The 18,314-nt window shown below is 40.2% G+C and overlaps 2 protein-coding genes across 6 annotated transcripts in view; one reads left to right on the top strand and one right to left on the bottom strand.

The window, feature by feature from the left end:
• Positions 1 to 5,448: 5,448 nt before the first annotated feature.
• On the bottom strand, positions 5,449 to 14,000 carry PTRH2 (peptidyl-tRNA hydrolase 2). Of its 3 annotated transcripts, none has more exons than XM_077852430.1 (2): positions 13,726 to 14,000; positions 5,449 to 6,066 (listed from the first exon to the last, which is right to left on the bottom strand). In XM_077852430.1, exon 2 carries the CDS (start codon positions 6,064 to 6,066, stop codon positions 5,527 to 5,529), a length of 540 nt encoding a protein of 179 aa, XP_077708556.1. In that variant the 5' UTR covers positions 13,726 to 14,000; the 3' UTR covers positions 5,449 to 5,526. The 3 variants fall into 3 exon arrangements, with proteins under 3 accessions (XP_077708556.1, XP_077708557.1, XP_077708555.1); XM_077852431.1 differs by lacking the exon at positions 13,726 to 14,000 and adding an exon at positions 13,242 to 13,647; XM_077852429.1 differs by lacking the exon at positions 13,726 to 14,000 and adding an exon at positions 11,651 to 11,674.
• The window catches only part of VMP1 (vacuole membrane protein 1), a 144,559-nt gene continuing 140,221 nt past the window's right edge, over positions 13,977 to 18,314 (top strand). Inside the window, exon 1 of one of the 3 annotated variants that reach the window (XM_077852419.1) lies at positions 13,977 to 14,131. The gene's annotated coding sequence lies outside the window, so the exon portion shown is untranslated. The remainder of the gene's footprint in view (positions 14,132 to 18,314) is intronic. The other 2 variants (XM_077852420.1, XM_077852423.1) reach the window with 2 other exon arrangements.

Raw genomic sequence — 18,314 nt, 5'->3', positions numbered from 1 at the left:
CATGTAGAATGGCAGTTTTAATTAAATACCTCTCAAACTTAAACCAAAAGAACCATGGTTGTAGTGGTTTCATATTGGATACTGAGGTGGAGTACTGTGAGGCAGGAGCGCAGCAGCAGAATGAGCACTGGGATACGGAGAAACACAGCATTATATCATGTGCATTCTGTAGTTAACAAGGTACATGCAGTAGTCTGAAGAACTAGCACTGTAGTGGGCTACATTTTGGCTGTCTCCATCCTTTTAACCAGAGGGCACCTAGGTTTTGATATAAGCATTTCACTGAAATGAACAGATCGTGGATGTGATATTAACTTGAAATAAAAAGATGTAAGCATGTATCCCTTACCATGAATAGTAAGGGCCCTTACATTATGGGTACTTTGACTTTTTTAATCCAGTGTTTGAATTCAACCCTTATTGTTGATGGCTAATAATGTTACTTTAAGTTCATTTCATTGTTAATCCTCACCAGAAGGATGCTCTTTAACCACCATGTGTTTGAGTTTCTTCCAAATTTCTTTTTTGGGATTGCGTTCTAGCGTCAAAGCATTATGGTCTGAAAATATGCAGGGGACAGTCCCAATCTTTGGTATAGGTTGAGACCTGATTTGTGACCCAGGATGTGGTCTATTCTGGAGAAAGTTCCATGTGCACTTGAGAAGAATGTCTATTCAGTTGCATTTGGATGGAACATTCTGTATATATCTATGAAATCTATTTAGTCCACTGTATTATTTAAGGCCCTTGTATCTTTGATGATTGTTCTGCTTAGAAGATCTGTCATTTGCAGAAAGTACAGTGTTGAAGTCTCCTACTATTAGTGTATTATTATCTCAGTATCTCTTTACCTTGTTATTAATTGATATACTTGACAGCTCTCCCATTAAGGGGTATAAATAAATACTCATGATTGTTTGGTCTTCTTGTTGGATAGACCCTTTACGTATGATACAGTGTCTCTCTTCATCTCTTACTACAGTCTTTGGTATAAACTTTATGTGATATGAGGATTGCTACCCCAGCTTTCTTTTGAGAACCATTTGAATGGTAAATGTTTCTTCACTCCTTCATTTTCAGGCAGGAGGTGTCCTTAGGTCTAAAATAAGTCTCTTGGGGATCCCTGGGTGGCGCAGCGGTTTAGCGCCTGCCTTTGGCCCAGGGCGCGATCCTGGAGACCCGGGATCGAATCCCACGTCGGGCTCCTGGTGCATGGAGCCTGCTTCTCCCTCTGCCTATGTCTCTGCCTCTCTCTCTCTCTCTGTGTGACTATCATAAATAAAAAAATAAATAAATAAATAAATAAGTCTCTTGTAGATAGCATATAGATGAGTCTTGGTATCTAGTCTGATACCCTGTGTCTTTTGATGGGATCATTTAGCCCATTCACGTTCAGAGTTAACTATTGAAAGATATGAATTTAGTGTCATCGTAATACCTGTTCTGACCCTGTTTTTGTAGATTGTTTCTTTGGGCTTCCTCTTTCTTTTACAGGGTCCCCCTTAATATTTCCTGCAGAGCTAGTTTGGTAGTCACATATTCTTTCAGTTTCTGCCTATCCTGGAAGTTCTTTTCTCTCTCCTCGATGGGATGAGTACTGGGTGTCACACTATATGTTGGCAAATTGAACTTCAATAAAAACAACAAAAAAAAGTAAAAAAAAAAAAAAAATCCTCACTAGAGTTAGAGAGCCCCCTACCTAGTGTCTTGTATTGCTCTTGAATTCTCTACATAAAGCAAATGACCATAAGCTGCTTTGGAAGACTTTTCTTCTTCTTCTTCTTCTTTTTGAACTTAGAACCCTTGCCCTTCCCCACTTTTAATCATCCCATCCCTTACTTTCCTATCAAAAATTATAGTATTAGATGGAAAATCCCTTTTCCTTTTCAGTTTCTCCTAGTGAAAAGATCCGGCTGTTTGTTTCTGCTGGATCTCTGCCCACCCACCCACCCACCCCCACCCTCCTTCATTGTTAATCAAAATCACCAGGGAGAATAACCATGGTCGCTGGGGGTTCATTCTTTTCAGAATTCAAGATTTATTCTTGTGGACCTTTCCTGTACTTTGAATCAGTTGTGGGTTTGTTTTCTGTCTTTCCAATGGAATAATTCATCTCTTAAGTTTTAAATATTCAGTAAAGGTTTTCTTATAAATTTAAGAAAAAAAGCTTTAATGTGCTATCTCCAATGCTGTGGAGTTGCCACATAAACCACCCGTAATGGGCTATAGTTAAAAGAAACTGCTGTGGTATATGACATAGATTCACATCCCGAGCAAGCTGAACCTCTGACCATGTTCCCTCTTGTGTATGTTAACATGTTGAATACTTTCCAGAATTATTTGCCAGGAGTATGTTGAAATCACAAAATGCCTATCTCAAGAGTTGGCGGTAAAGTGTTATACAATAAGTGGTATAACAAATTGGTAATAAACTTTAATAAGTTGTCTTCCCTAACATTACTTTGAAGGATGGTCTGGGAGGAGGAAGTAAAAACAAAATGGGCTATTAAGAGTTCTTATAATTGTCTAAGTTTAACTGAAACTGGAAGGAAGGAAGAGCAGCGAGATTAATGGGAGTCTTCTCAGGAAGTAAGCATGCTTTCCATGATCTTTTGTCCTAGTATCGAAATATGGCCATTGTACCAAAAAATCTGATACTTGTTAACTATTTCAACATAGTATAGTAAGAACAGACAGACATGATGTCCAAGTAGTATGGCTGCTTGAATTTTGTGTAAATTGATTTAGTCATGTAGACATTTTCACATGAGTGGTTTTCAAACTTCTTAGTATCCTTTTATACTCTTAAAATTATTGACAATCCCAAATTAGTTTAGGTGGAATTGTACATGTTAATATTTACTGTATTAATAATTAAAACAAATTTTAAAAATCACTTAAATATAATTATAAAACTCCTTGCATGTTAATTATGAATCAACCATATATCTCAGAGTGGCACTGCACTGTTTTTTTGCAAATCTCTTCAAAGTTCATCTTCACAGAAGACTGCTGGATTCTATTTGCTTCTGTATTCAGTATATTCCCTTTTTTAAGTATGTGAAGAAAGTCTAGCCTCATGGAGATATGTAATGAGGAAAGGAGTATTTTAATAGCCTTTTGAGATACATATGTGTGGATAGTAGTTGAAATGTGGAATCTGAAACCATAACAGTGAACTTTTTGTAATGTTATATTAAAATCCATTAGTGTTCTTTGAATGGATCTTTACCCATGCATGATTTGTACCCTCCTGCATTCGTTATATGAAAAATACTGATTCACTAAGTTGAATAGGTCTTCTAAATGTTGACAGATATCTTTTAAATAATTTGTTAGGAACACTGATCTTATCAGAAAATCTTTTTTTTTTTTTTAATCAGAAAATCTTAAGTTTTGGGAAACTTAGGAGGAAAGGCAGAAGTTTTCCAGAATATCTGCCAAACACCCAGGTCTGGATGGGTAACTAGTTTGTCAGTTTTTGCAAGTAAAAATCTAATATGACCAAGTTCAGTTCACAATTCAGCCACACATTTTTTCCTCAAGACAACATTCATACATCAGTGTGTACTGGACCAGAAGTGTTTAATGTTAGAGAATATCAAGACAAACAAGGATCAAATTTAATACTTCTTTTTTACTACTTTATCAAGGACATTAAGTGAAAACTTTGTTTTGTTTTTTACTGTAAGTATAGGGCAGTGAAGTACTACTTGTATAGGTTAGGGTGCTCCTGCCTTGATTTGTGAAAGGTGCTAACAGTTTTATCCACCTTTACAAATGTCAACACAGAAAAAAAAAGTGTCTTAGCATTATGAAAATAGTTTTGACCCCTTGCAAGTATCTTAAAGACCCTACGGGCTCTACAGAGTATACCCCAAGAACTATAAGATGAAGCACCCTGTAAAATAAATACTAAGTATAGGAGAAATAAGCACACTATATTTCCAGATTTACTAGCATTTGTATACAATTCATCTTAGTAGCTATACCATGACTTCTTACAATTACTTGAGTCAGCCACAGCAGGCCATCCTGTTGGGAATGTGCCATCTTTGAACTTGGGAGTCATCATTCTCTGAGGCAAGCCTCAGAAATTACCTGAGCCAGAATCCTACATTTACAATTGACTTCTCTTCATCTCAGTTACATACTATTGCATCATTTTTAAACCTAGTATAAACCTTCTATTTAAAAACAGTTGCTACCGTGGCATCATTCACAGATGCAATTTCTCCTGTGCTGTCATATGTCAGCATAAACTCTATAAAACTGACTAAATATTAGAAGCAGTAGTTGTTAGTGTTCTGCCCAGACTCCACTGACCTTAGACCCTGGAAGTTGAGTTATTGTGCTGCTTATGTTGAAGTTAAACACAGAAGACTGGAACTACTTTTTTTTTTTTTTATGATAGTCACACACACACACAGAGGCAGAGACATAGGCAGAGGGAGAAGCAGGCTCCATGCACCGGGAGCTCGACGTGGGATTCAATCCCGGGTCTCCAGGATCGCGCCCTGGGCCAAAGGCAGGCGCCAGACCGCTGCGCCACCCAGGGATCCCGGACTGGAACTACTTAATGTGCATCTGTTACCAAAATTCTCCCTGGTACCACCAGTTCTTAGGAATATACTTGATTTAGAAATACTGTCAGGATCCCTCTAAAAGAAGGTTTCATTCAAGAAACTGTAGCTTCTGAGAACTGGGACCTCCGTATTCTGCAATAATAGGCATATAAAGATCAGAAGGGAAATAAAAGTACTCTTAAATCTGATTCCTTAAATTCTAGGTAAAGAAACTGTAGGATGTTGGGATGACCTACTACATTCACTTCACAATTACAAGTCATTTTACAAGTTTTTCAATGCCTTCATTATTAGGAAAGTTGAGGGAAGTAAAAGGAATTTTTATAGGCCATGGTGTAGAAGCACTACTGAGAACCTTTGGCCAATGTGGGTCAGGGAAATGAACGTGAAGTACTGCACAGGTAGGTTACATCCACTGCTATAAAACCTCAACCTTGAAACAGAAAAATCTAGGAGATTAGATAGTAATCCCACTGTGTGGGGCCATACCATGATCTATTAACGATTGGCTATCAGTCATCCAAAAAGTGATCGCAGGAAAACAAATTCTAGTTTGCATCCAATGGGAATACCTTGAACCCCTGATCCTTCAAGAGGGTACAGCAATGCTGTCTTGGAGAAGAAGAGCTCTTAAAACATAGGGACCTAACTATGCACGGGAAATGCTGTCCCCTGTCCCCCACCCTTGGATTCCAATCTTGTGATCAGTTTCTCACAAAAACATTTTTTATTTCAGCAATCACTTGAACCATCGGGATCACTTAACCAACTTTTTTTTTGTTAAGCCCAAGATAACTGTGAGCCAAGTACATGACAGAAAAAAATGGGAATGGATTTTCACCTCAAAAATACTTAAGCTGAGTGTGGGAAGAAATTCAGCTTTTATTGTTAGAATTTACAGTTTCCAAGCACATCATGTTGGGACTATCATACAAAATTCCTAGTAAAGTTTTAGGTGACCAGTGACTTTGTCAATTAGGTCTGCTGGTCCTGGCCCAATTCCCAAGACAGTTCTAGAGCCTGGTGCAATCTGAGTACGTCCAGCATCTTGGATTAAACTTACAGTCAGTCCTAGCATTTTCGCATGGGTCAATAATTCAACCAAGGTTTCTTCATCAGGGGCTTTGACCACCACTTTGGGCTGGCCACAGTATTCCCATTGTTTGAGCAACTCAGGGTTTCTCCTTTGAATTTGCTTGTAGGCAGAAACAGCAGCATGAGAGCACTGGGCAGCCACTTTCCCTTTTCCCATCTTTAAGTCATTTCGAACCACAAGAATCATTTTATACTCCCCACTCTCTCCTAAGATGCTTGCTTCACTTCCAGTCTCTGTGTCTGTCTCGCTGACCGAGCTTCTGGGGATCATCCCAAAGCGTACACGGAGGCCCCAGCCCAGGCACATGCCACAAGCAACTCCGGCAGCCAAGCTGAGTGCACCAGGATGAGCCAAATATTCCATCACCAAGGATTTGGAGAGCATCTTAAAGGAAAGGAAAGGAGTTATCACTATCTAGCAGTGAAAAGATACAGGCTTATCAGACAAAACATCCTGACAATATATATAAGCGGCAATATCTTAAAATTATATGAAGTCATCCAGAAAAAAAGCAAAATAGGGGTGCCTGGGTGGCTCAGTTGGTTAAGCGTCTGCCTTTGGCTTAGGTCATGATCCCAGGGTCCTTGGATCCAGCCCTACATCAGGTTCCCTGCTCAGCAAGGAGTCTGCATCTCCCTCTCCCTCTGCTGTTGCCCCTGCTTGTGTTCACTCTCTGTCAAATAAATAAAATCTTAAAAAAAAAATTATATATATATATATCTTTATGTACTGTTTTTTCTCTTCTGTGTACTAGAAAAAGATTCAAGAAAAGTAAAGCAGTTTAAGACTTTGAATCTCAACATGAGGAATATCTATCTTGTTCTTAGATACAATAAAGCTCTGTTCCTCAGTCTTCCCTAAGTCTTGTAGAAGAATAAAATATTCCATTTTACCAAGTTGTCTAAATGACCCAAAGAAACCATGAATAATTCATCCCTTCTCTGGAATATAGTGCTCATTTACTTGTGTCTTTATAATCAAGTAGTTCTCAATGGGGATGGTACCAAGTCCTCAAAAAGTTTCTGGCTGTCAAAACTGGGCCTGGAGTTGAGGTGCACTGGTGACATTTTCCTAGACCTAAGCATGGAATGTTAAAAATCTTACAAAGGAAGATTTGTTCCATTAGAAATTATTCTAGATGGGGATCCCTGGGTGGCGCAGCAGTTTGGCGCCTGCCTTTGGCCCAGAGCATGATCCTGGAGACCCGGGATCGAATCCCACGTCAGGCTCCCGGTGCATGGAGCCTGCTTCTCTCTCTGCCTCCCTCTCTCTCTCTCTCTGTGACTATCATAAATAAATAAAAATTAAAAAAAAAAAAAGAAATTATTCTAGATGAAAAACTATTAACACCTGAGACTAGAACCCAACTTCATTATACATATGGACACAAAGTATTTTTTGCATAGTTCTAATATACACTGAATTTACCATATAAAACAAAGATAAAAAAATAATAAAACAAAGATCATCCTTTATATTTTAAAAATTCCTGTTACCTCAGCTAGCTGTTGACAGTATTTGAGTCACCAATAAAACACCTATATCAGTCTACATTTGAAACCATTAAATTCATAATGCTTCCATGTATAGGCACAACCATCAGTTTCTTCTAGTGGGAGAGTAAGCATTTATATACTGAAATACATGAGGCCACCATATTTGTAGTGCTTATAAGTAACACCTTCTGTTATGCATTGCATAATCTACATGGCATAGATGGCAGTCAAATTTCCTTTTCTCAGGGATCCCTGGGTGGCTCAGCAGTTTAGCGCCTGCCTTTGGCCCAGGGCATGATCCTGTAGTCCCGGGATCCAGTCCCGTGTCTGGCTCCCGACATGGAGCCTGCTTCTCCCTCTGCCTGTGTCTCTGCCTCTCTCTCTATTGTGAATAAATAAATAAATCTTAAAAAAAAAAAAAATTCCTTGTCTCATGTATGTTAAAATGAGGACATTATGTTAAGGTTTTTGAAATTAAATTTTTTTTAATTTTTTTTATTTATTTATGATAGTCACACAGAGAGAGAGAGAGAGGCAGAGACATAGAGGAAGAAGCAGGCTCCATGCATCGGGAGCCCGAGTGGGATTCGATCCCGGGTCTCCAGGATCGCGCCCTGGGCCAAAGGCAGGCGCTAAACCGCTGCGCCACCAAGGGATCCCGGTTTTTGAAATTACATGATAGATCGTACGATTTTTTTTTTTTAAGATTTTATTTAAGTGAGAGTGAGAACGCAGAGCACAAGCTGGGGGAGAGGCATAGAGAGAGGAAGGAGCAGACTCCCTACTGAGCAGGGAGCCTGATGTGGGGCTTGATCCCAGGACTCTGGGATTGTGACCTGAGCCAAAGGCACATGCTTAATTGAGCCACCCAGGTGCCCTTTATTATATATTTTAAATGAGGATGGAGTGTCTGGCTGGCTTAGTCCATAGAGCATGTGCCTCTTGATCTCAGTTGCGGGTTCAAGCTCCATATTGGGTGTAGCTCCTTGCTTGGCGGGGAGTATGTTTATTCCTCTCCTGCCGCTGTTCCCTGCTCATGGCTCTGCACCTCTCTGTCCCTTTCGTGCAAATAAATAAAATCTTAAAAAAATAATAAAATCTTAAAAAAAATAAATGACAGCATAGGAGATGTTAAAATTTTGGAGATATAATCCACATACTACAAAATTCACCTTTTTTAAAATACACAATTTACTACAATTTTGTAATATATTCACAAGTTTGTGCAACTATCACCACTATCTAATCCCAGAACATTTTCATTGTTTCAAAAAGAAATCCCTGTACCCATTAGCAGTTGATTCTCATCCACCTCTGGGCCCTAGGCAATCACTAATCTATTTTGCCTATTCTGGACATTCATATAAATCAAACCATACAGGGATCCCTGGGTGGCGCAGCGGTTTGGCGCCTGCCTTTGGCCCAGGGCGCAATCCTGGAGACCCGGGATCGAATCCCATATCGGGCTCCCTGCATGGAGCCTGCTTCTCCCTCTGCCTGTGTCTCTGCGCCTCTCTCTCTCTCTCTCTGTGACTATCATAAATAAATAAAAATTAAAAAAAAAAAAAATCAAACCATACAATAGGTGACCTTTTGTTTCACGCTTCTATCACCTAACATGTTTTCAAGGTTCATCCATGTTGAGGCATGTATCAGTACTTCATTCCCATGTTCTTAATGCTGCTCTATTTTGCCTTTCCCAGTAGTCTAGATGAGGTGACACTTAGACAAGAGAAGCAGGAATGAAAACAGAAAGAAGTGGCTCAGGCACCTGTGTATGATTTGGAGATTCACTGGAAATCTAGTGATAAAAGAAAGGGAGTTCAGAATTACCTAGCTTTGAACAAATGGAGAAAAGAGGTACTCTTTACTGATGAAGAAAATTTTTGTGATATAGCAGGTTTGAAAAGTAAAAGATACTGAAATCAGTTCAAGGGATATTACACTTGGTTTGACCAAAAGACATCCTGGTTAGAGATGTCCAGCAACAACAATAAGAAAGGATATGCCATCTTAAAGGTCAGAAGATAAGTCTCAGCCAGAAATACAGATTTAAGAAAACTTAACATGTAACTGTAGTTACTCAAGTGATGAAAGTAGTGGGCCACTGGGAAAAGTATACAGAGTGAAGGAAAGGCTAAAACAGAATCCTGAAGAAATGAACATTGAGGGATCAGAGAGTGACGTGGAGTGGCCAGAGGTAGGAGGTTGTCAGTACCTAGTTTCATTCCTTTCACTGTTGTCTAATCTGGTGACATGGCTGTACTGACATAATTTATGGATCTAGATGCCTTTGCAGTCAGGAAAAAAAAAATTAAATTTTTAGTAGAACCTACATTATCTCAATACATCTATCATTCAGTTACTACATGAGGTTTACGTGTCAGCAGGACTTTTCTCTGATAATCTAACAACTAGGGAAACCTGGGTGGCTTAGTGGTTGAGCGGCTACCTTCAGCCCAGGCTGTGATCCTGGAGTCCCAGGATCGAGTCCCACATCGGGCTCCCTACATAGAGCCTGCTTCTCCCTCTGCCTATGTCTCTGCCTCTGTGTGTCTCATAAAAAAAAAAAAAAAAAAAAAAAAAGTCTAACCACCAGACTTCAAAATGAACAAATATCAAATTACATAAAAATTATATATATAAAACCTCCATGTTAACAATTAGGATGTTCTGCACTAATTTTAGGTTGCAAAGTAACCAATATCCTATATATCAGATTCAGGTACTAACTGGAGAAGGGAACTGCATATAGAGGACCTGTTGTGCATTTCCATCATGGTTGTTGTGGGGGAAAAAAAAAAAAGGACATGAAGCTCACATTAAAGACAAGAAAAATAAAGATCCAACAGAGAAGCTACTTATCCCCAGTAGCATAACTAATAAAAGTAGTATAAAATATACTCATCCAGAGGTCATGACAGAAAACTTCTCATTTTCTCAACTGTATCTAAAAAGATATGTACCAGTAAGAGTCAGCACCCCCCACCAAAAAAGAAGTTCCAGAAATTACTAAGCTTACTGCTTTGGTACCGTATCTCATGAGAACTCCAATTCTTTTTTTTTTATTTTTATTTTTTTTATTTTTTTTAATTTATGATAGTCACAGAGAGAGAGAGAGAAAGGCAGAGACACAGGGAGAAGCAGGCTCCATGCACCGGGAGCCTGATGCGGGACTCGATTCCCGGTCTACAGGATCGCGCCCTGGGCCAAAGGCAGGCGCTAAACCACTGCGCCACCCAGGGATCCCCGAGAACTCCAATTCTAACATGTTAATATTAACATCCTTAGGATATTCTAATCTCCTACCAGGCTAATCACATTTTTTTAAAAGATTTTATTTATTTATTCATGAGAGAGAGAGAGAGATCGAGAGAGGCAGAGACAGGAGCAGAGGGAGAAGCAGCCTCCATGCAGAGGATGCAGAACTCGATCCCAGAACTCCAGGATCACGCCCTGGGTGGAAGGCAGGCGCCAAACTGCTGAGCCACCCAGGCGTCCCCTTAATCACATTATCATGTAACTCCTCCAAAAGGTGTTTCAGCCTGTCCCCCTTTCTGCATATCCAATACAACATATCAATAAACCCAGTGCTTAAGACTACGGAAAAGAGAACTATTCTTAGTCTCATGGATAATCCTGGGCAATGATGACACTGCAAAACAAACATGTCCTATAAAACCCTCCTCCTGGTGGGTTCTAATTCCTCTACCAGCTTAAGGCCCTTTCACCAATGCTCTTGATCCATTCCCTTCTGAACCATGTTCCACCCATTAATTCCACTCCACCGGCCATACCTTGGCCTTTCCAACCCCCCCCCCCAAAAAAAAAAACACCTTCCTCAAATCCTCTTTGACTCTTAAACCATTGCCTGACTTTTCCTCTTCTGTTTACCTCTAAACTTTAATTACCTGCCTCCTTTCCCCACTCAACTGAAATTGCTAAGGAATTAGACACTTGTTAATTGCCAAATGTAGTTGCCTCTTTTAGGCTTCATCTTAAGCTTTCCCCACCATTCGTTGATAACTTCTTTTTTACTCTTCTTCCCCAAATTCTTTAATCTTCCACCCTGTTGGGGCACCTGGGTACCTCAGTGGTTGAGTGTCTGCCTTTGGCTCAGCTTGTGATCCTGGGGTCCTGCGATCAAGTTCCATGAAAAATAGAGACCAAAACAAATAAATAGGACAGAGAAATTTAGAGGTATAGAGATAATGCCAGAAACAAAAGAAAATATCAAAAATAAAACTACTGGGATGCCTGGGTGGCTCAGTGTTGAGTGTCCGCCTTTGGCTCAGGTCGAGATCCTGGAGTCCTGGGATAGAGTCCCCACATCAGGCTCCCCACAGGGAGCCTGCTTCTCCGAGTATGTCTCTGCCTCTCTCTGTATGTCTCTCATAAATAATAAATAAAATCTTAAAAAAAAAAACAAAAACAAAACCATACACACAAGTTTCACCCTATTATCATCCTACCTTTCTCATAGCTTTTTTCTGTCTCCTCCAGCTCTATGTCCCGTTCATCCCCAATGAACATAATACACCTGCTTTGGCCCTCTCTTCAGTCTATACCTACAATGTCCAATATAGTAGCCATCAGTCAAACATAGTTATTTAAACTTAATTAAAACTAAATAAAAATTCAACTCTTCAGTTGCACTGAGCCATATTTCAAGTGCTCAACAGCTCAACAACTTAAAAGTGGCTAGCAGCCACTCTATTAAGATTTTTTTTTTTTTAAGATCTTATTTCTTTATTCATGAGAGACACACACATAGAGAGAGAGAGAGAGAGAGAGAGAGAGGCAGAGACACAGGCAGAGGGAGAAGCAGGCTCCATCCCGGGTCTCCAGGATCAGGCCCAGGGCTGAAGGTGGCGCTAAACTGCTGAGCCACCTGGGCCGCCCTCTATTAAGATTTAGAACATTTCCATGCAAGTTCTATTGGACAGTGATGGTCTATATACTCTCTTTCCATTGAACTGACTGATATTTATGGAGGGTCTTTTGTGTACCAGGCACTGTTCTGGACCCTAAAGATAGAGCACTGGAGAAAACAAAGTCCTGCTATGGAGCCGACATCTAGTAGGAGGAAAGAGACAATCTCATTTATTTCCAAACTGTCATAGGGCTCCTAAGGCCTCTCCTGGGCTCCTAACTTGAAATTTACAGCTTCTGCTAGAGTGCTATGAATTATTCTACTCTGTCCCAAACTGAATTCGGTATCTTCTTTTTCCTCTCAAATTTCCTTTTACTGTATTCTTGATTTCTTTCTTTCTTTCTTTTTTTTTAAAGATTTATCCATTCATGATAGACACAGAAAGAGAGAGAAAGAGAGAGAGAGAGAGAGAGGCAGAGGGAGGGAAAAGCAGGCTCCATGCCGGGAGCCCGACGCAGGACTCGATCCCAGGTCTCCAGGATGGCGCCCTAGGCCAAAGGCAGGCGCCAAACCGCTGAGCCACCCAGGGATCCCCTGGATTTCTGAGTAACCCTGGCCTTTTTCTCCTATGTCCTACCACATCCAGTTACCAAACCTTGTTGAATTTATCTGTACTAAACCTCTCTACCTTTACTATCACTGCCCTAATGAACTCTTGGCCCAAAGCCTCCAAAATTAACTTCTCTAACTGATCCTTCCACATTTGCTTCATGCATGTCCTAGTTCACCCTAGTCCATCTGGCATTAATATTATGCTTCTAAAACACAAATTTGATCCTGTAGTTTCCCAGATCAAAAACCACCAGATAAACGCCTTAAGTATAAAACAAATCCCTTAGCACAAACTCAAAGCATCACATAATTTGGTTACAAACTACTTTATCCTTCTAATCTACTCTCCTGCTACATACTGTACTACCCAGCCACCCCAAATTACTAGATCCCTTCAGGAATCAATCTCTCCCACAAAATTTTCTACTTTTCTCCACTTAAATACACAAATACAATCTCTTCAGCCACGAAGGCTGATTCAAAGGACACCTGTCTCTTAAGTCTCTTATCTCCCAATCAATCTTAATTATTTACTCTATAGAACTGCTGTAGTAATTACACATAATCATCATACGTACATCATATTCTCAGCGTCTGGTACCTGGGGAGTACCACGTTAAAGGACTAAATACTTCTCTGAACATTTATGTCTGTGTTACGCGGAAAGACCCATTTTTCGGTCATATTCGTGGAAACCTTTTCTTTCCTAGTAGGACTCAACAGCTTCATACTCTGCGGGTATTCGAGAAGTACTCAACAGAATGTAAGGCCTGCGCGGTATTTTCTCACATTCGGAGCCAGCGCATCGATGCTGCCTGACTGGAGGCTCTGCCTGGAAACCAGAAATTCTGGGTCCTTCTCCTTCCCAGGATCTTGGTCCCTTCTCCCAAAGGACGACTGGCAGAACAAGAACAGGGGCTCCAGCGTCCACTTGGGCGGAAGAGTTTATGGAGATGAAAGGCTGGGAGAGGAGGTATGGAATGAGGTGGGAAGAAACATTCCAACTGGAGAGAGAATGGAGAATGACATCCCTCTCCTCAGCCCTGTGAAGGGCCGACTTACCGAGCGAACTTCCCCGGCGCCTCACTCGTGCCTCTGCGTTTTTTCCCTGCGGGTAGTGAACACGCTTCTAACCCGCGAGTTACCTCTTCGGGACTCCCTAATAAGTTCCGGATCAAGAACGGCGAAGTGAACAGTCATTCTTTCTCTCGCCCCGCCCACAGGTCCCGAACCTAGACCCGAATTGAAGTCCCGCGACGACCAGCGGACGTTGCCGAAAGGAGAGGGGGAACTTCTGTGTTTTTGGAGGCGGTCCCCGAGGGGGGGCTGAAGGGGGTGGGGTGGAGAACGGACCGGAAGTGACGTATACGAGTTCCGGTTGGCCGGACCCCAGCGGCGGGTGTGAGAATCCGTCGGCAGCCGCTTGCAGGATCCTGAGATCGAGAGACGCCGGGGTCAGAGCGGGTAGGTAGGTATACGAGCGCGTGGAATTGGGGACGGAAGCCTGACACTATCCTCAGAGCTTGGCTTCTTCCGGAGCTCTCCCACTTAGACTATGCGGATCTGGGGCACCGTGATTTCGACTTCAGGCAGTGTTTTAGGGCGCTGGTGACTCGGAGTGTCTGTCTGGCGGTAGCCTGGTTATCTGGGACACCTCCTCAGGGTTGGCTACCAGTACAGTGAACCCATACATTGGGTTTCCTGCCGTTCGCTCTCATTGTCGCAGACTTGGAAGCTGTCCTAAACGTTCTGTAGAGTACCCATCTCTTCTCCGAGGGTATCTAGGACCTCAGAGTAAATGGAGAAGATCCTCCCTGCTGATGACCAAGCTGTTTCTCAGGACCTGTCAGTGTGACCTCCTCAACCACTAACACATGGCACTAAACGTATTCATTCGCTACTAAACAAAATTTAGGCGTGTGAGTGCCATCTGAAGCGTTGGTGGCCAAGGGAATGGGGCCTTCCCGCCCTTGATCTTTTGCAAAGAACTGTCACGGATCTCCTACTAATTTTTAAAGGGTAGGTTCTCTACCTCTTCCAAATCCCTGGCCACTCCCCGCCCCTTTGTTGTTCTCTTGCAGTGGAGGTATTTGCAGTACAACCTGGAGATCAACTTAATCTCTAAACTTCCAAGAAGCCATATGTGGCCCTGTGTCACACTAAGATTACCTCATGACTTCTAGTAGGTTTAAACTATTATCTTTTGCTTTTCTGCAAATCTATGCAAAAAATCTCGTATAGGCTCTGGCACTGTTTTATCTATCATGGCAAGACAGCCCCTTTTCCTAACTTTAATGTCTTTCAATTCTCCTTTGGGGCTGATGTCAGAAATTTTGTAGACAGACTACACTGATCTTTTGGAGAAGCTTGTACAAGTATTTCTGGTGTTGTAATGATAGAGAATTAAATGTTCTGACTCCTACTGCCTATGTGTAGTATGAACTATGATCTTTAGTTGTGTATTTTTAGCATAAATGATGATAATAAGAAATTATTCATTAGGCAACATTCATGCATTCTAGAATGTGGTTTTATTGACCTTTGGAGGAGGGATGGTAGTACCCAGACAAATGTGGCCAATTTGTATGGGTGTGAAATGATTCTATAGTGGAAATCGTTTGTATTTTACTTCTTTGCCTGTGTTATAAAACACTAAAGCTGCCCCCCCCCTTTGAGGAATATATCCTACTTGATTAATATAGTTTAATTTCTGTGGTTTACGTTCCAGAATAAAGATTGGTTGGTTACCTAACTTTCTGAGCTGGTCTGGATCGTGATGATAAAAGTACTGCTCACGTATTTCATAGAATTGTCATAATGATTAAGTGAGATAGTAAATGGGAAATCACTGTATAAATGAAAATATGGTAATGTCAGTTTACTCTGAAAGCTGGAAATGTACCAGTGCAGAATTCTGTTGCTTTGTATCATTTCACAATTTGATGTTTTATATTGTGTCATTTATCTGAAAATATTATCATACACTCTTCTGAGATGATCTTTGCCCTACTATTGACCCCAATAAAAACTACCTAAGAGTAGTGTGATACTGTAACCCATTGAATTAGTCACTGTGGTTAATAAGTAGGTGACTAGAAAATGAATATAGTTTTGCATTTGGGAGTTTAAATCTGACCTTTGTTGGTCATCATGTATTGTCACTTAAGAATTTACAAGTGCAGAAGAAGGTTAAGTTTTTGGTGTTTACATATAGTTAACTAAAGGTAGAAAGTAGCCTTACTTACTTTATTAAGTAAAAAATTTTATCATTTTACCTGAAACTTACTGAAAGCAATATTTAGAATTGGAAGCATCCTCTGTGAACAGATAGTTATAATCTTCCCCAGAAACAATCAGTAATTGGCTTGCCTGAGATAATATGGTTTAGGTAGTACCAGAGCCTGAACTGGAAATGAGGTCCTAAGTATTCTTTCTGTTCTGCTAAGGTTGTCTCTTGGCATCTTTTTATGGTTTGGTAATATTTCCTGGTCTGCATGAAAATGGTTTCTTTTATGTATTAAAGGGATCTAAAGGTTTTCATTTTTCCCTCTTTTTTGCTGATTTAGTCTTGTAAATTCTAGGAAAACAACATTGTGCATGGCAAAATTTGTAGTAGACTGGAATAAGGAAAGAAAAAAAGAAAATTAGTTCTGTTCTTCAGAACTGTTATTCTAAGTTCGTGCTTCATTACTATCAGGTATCAAGGTGTCTTCTTTCTAACAAGTGGAAAAGAGAGTATCTTTGTAACACACGTCTCTACTGAATGAATGTTGTTGGTAGTAAGTAGGAGGCAACTGCATTAATTTCTTTATTCCTGCTAAAAGAAATTCCCTCCCCCAAACAAAAGAAATTCCCCCAACTGTTTGTAATTTTAATATTGTTACATTAATTATCTATTAATCTATAAAGTCATTTCTCGATTTTATTCTGGGTAAATAGCCACTGTAGAATACTTAATTCTTTGTCTTGTTGAGAACCTTTTTGCTTCTGCAGATTCCACAAAACCTATTTAGTCTCTCCTTTTTTTTGGAGATTATAGGGCCAGATACTTATTATCACTGCTCTTTTGTCCAGGGCTCTTTGTTGGAGAGTGTGTGTGTGTGTGTGTGTGTGTGTGTGTGTGTCTACATCTGTCTGTCTTTGGTATAGAAATAAACACCAGATTAGAGAATCTTTACTAACCTCAGAAACAGATTTGATTGTTGTTGTATTAATCTGCTTTCACAGACTTGCAAATATTTTGAGGAGTAAACTTTTAAAGTGTTTATTGCTTCAAGAAACTCTGGGAAAGCAACTTTGTATAGGGTTTGCCAAACTGATATTATATATTATGTAAACCTTCTGTAAAGCTCCTTTGAAAATATTATGCAGGGATCCCTGGGTGGCGTAGCGGTTTGGCGCCTGCCTTTGGCCCAGGGCGCGATCCTGGAGACCCAGGATTGAGTCCCACGTCGGGCTCCCGGTGCATGGAGCCTGCTTCTCCCTCTGCCTGTGTCTCTGCCTCTCTCTCTCTCTCTCTCTGTGACTATCATAAATAAATAAATAAATAATTAAAAAAAAATATTATGCACCTTGAAGGTTTTGGAAATTTGAGCAGAAGATACTTTTCTGTGTCAGATAAAAGATTAAGGCACTTTTATTTATTTTTAAGGCATTTTTAAATTAAGCAAGGGCAACCCACTGAATAATCCTATGCTAGCTTGTCTAATGGTAGTTGGTAGAATTTGTCAGTATTCAGAAATATATAATCTTTTCAGTAGTTCATTATGATGTTTTCTCTTGTTCTTGAGGTTCTTTAATAATAAGCTTGGTCTTTATAGATTTTTTTGGAAGGACTAGGTAGATAGTGTTAAGAGCCAGGGCTAATAAACTAGATTGTCTTGTTTCAAATTCCAGCTCTTAATACTGTGCAACCTTTAGGCTGGTTACTTAACCTCTTGCCATCTCAATTTCCTCCTAGACAATGAAGTCAGTACCTTTACTGTTAGGGTTAAATGAATAGATTTAAGTAAAGCATTTAGAATGGCATACAGTTAACAATGACTGTCACCACTGTTATCCTTCTGTAGCCTACTGTACAGTTGCTAAGAGAAAACTCTTTCCAGCCCTCTTTGAAAGCATGCCTTTGTTGCTGCTTACTTGATCATTGTTTACTCAGTATTTTTGTTTTGTTTCAAGTTTTTATTTAAATTCTAGTTAACATATAGGGTAATATTAGTTTTAGGAGTAGAATTTAGTGATTTATCACTTACATTTAGTGCTCATCATAAGTGCCCTCCTACTGCCCATCACTCACTTAGCCCATCTCCCGCCTCCCTCCTTCCGTCACCTTTCAGTTTGTTTTCTGTAGTTAAGAGTTTCTTATATTTTGCTTCCCTCTCTTTTTTCCCCCTTCTCATTGTTCATCTGTTTCTTAAGTTCAACAGTGAAATCATATGGTATTTGTCTTTCTCTGACTGACTTATTTCACTTAGCATAATACACTCTAGCTCCATCCATGTTGTTGCAAACGGCAAGATTTCATTCTTTTTGATGGCTGAGTAATATTTCTGTGTGTGTGTGTGTGTGTGTGTGTGTGTGTTTATGCACCGCATCTTTATCCATTTATCGGTTGATGGATATTTGGGCTCTTTCCATAATTTGGCTGTTGA

This window comes from Canis aureus, chromosome 16 (genome assembly GCF_053574225.1).
Source record: "Canis aureus isolate CA01 chromosome 16, VMU_Caureus_v.1.0, whole genome shotgun sequence".
Lineage (NCBI taxonomy): Eukaryota > Metazoa > Chordata > Mammalia > Carnivora > Canidae > Canis > Canis aureus.
Note: the sequence above shows the minus strand (reverse complement) of the source record. Positions and strands in the feature narration are given on the sequence as shown.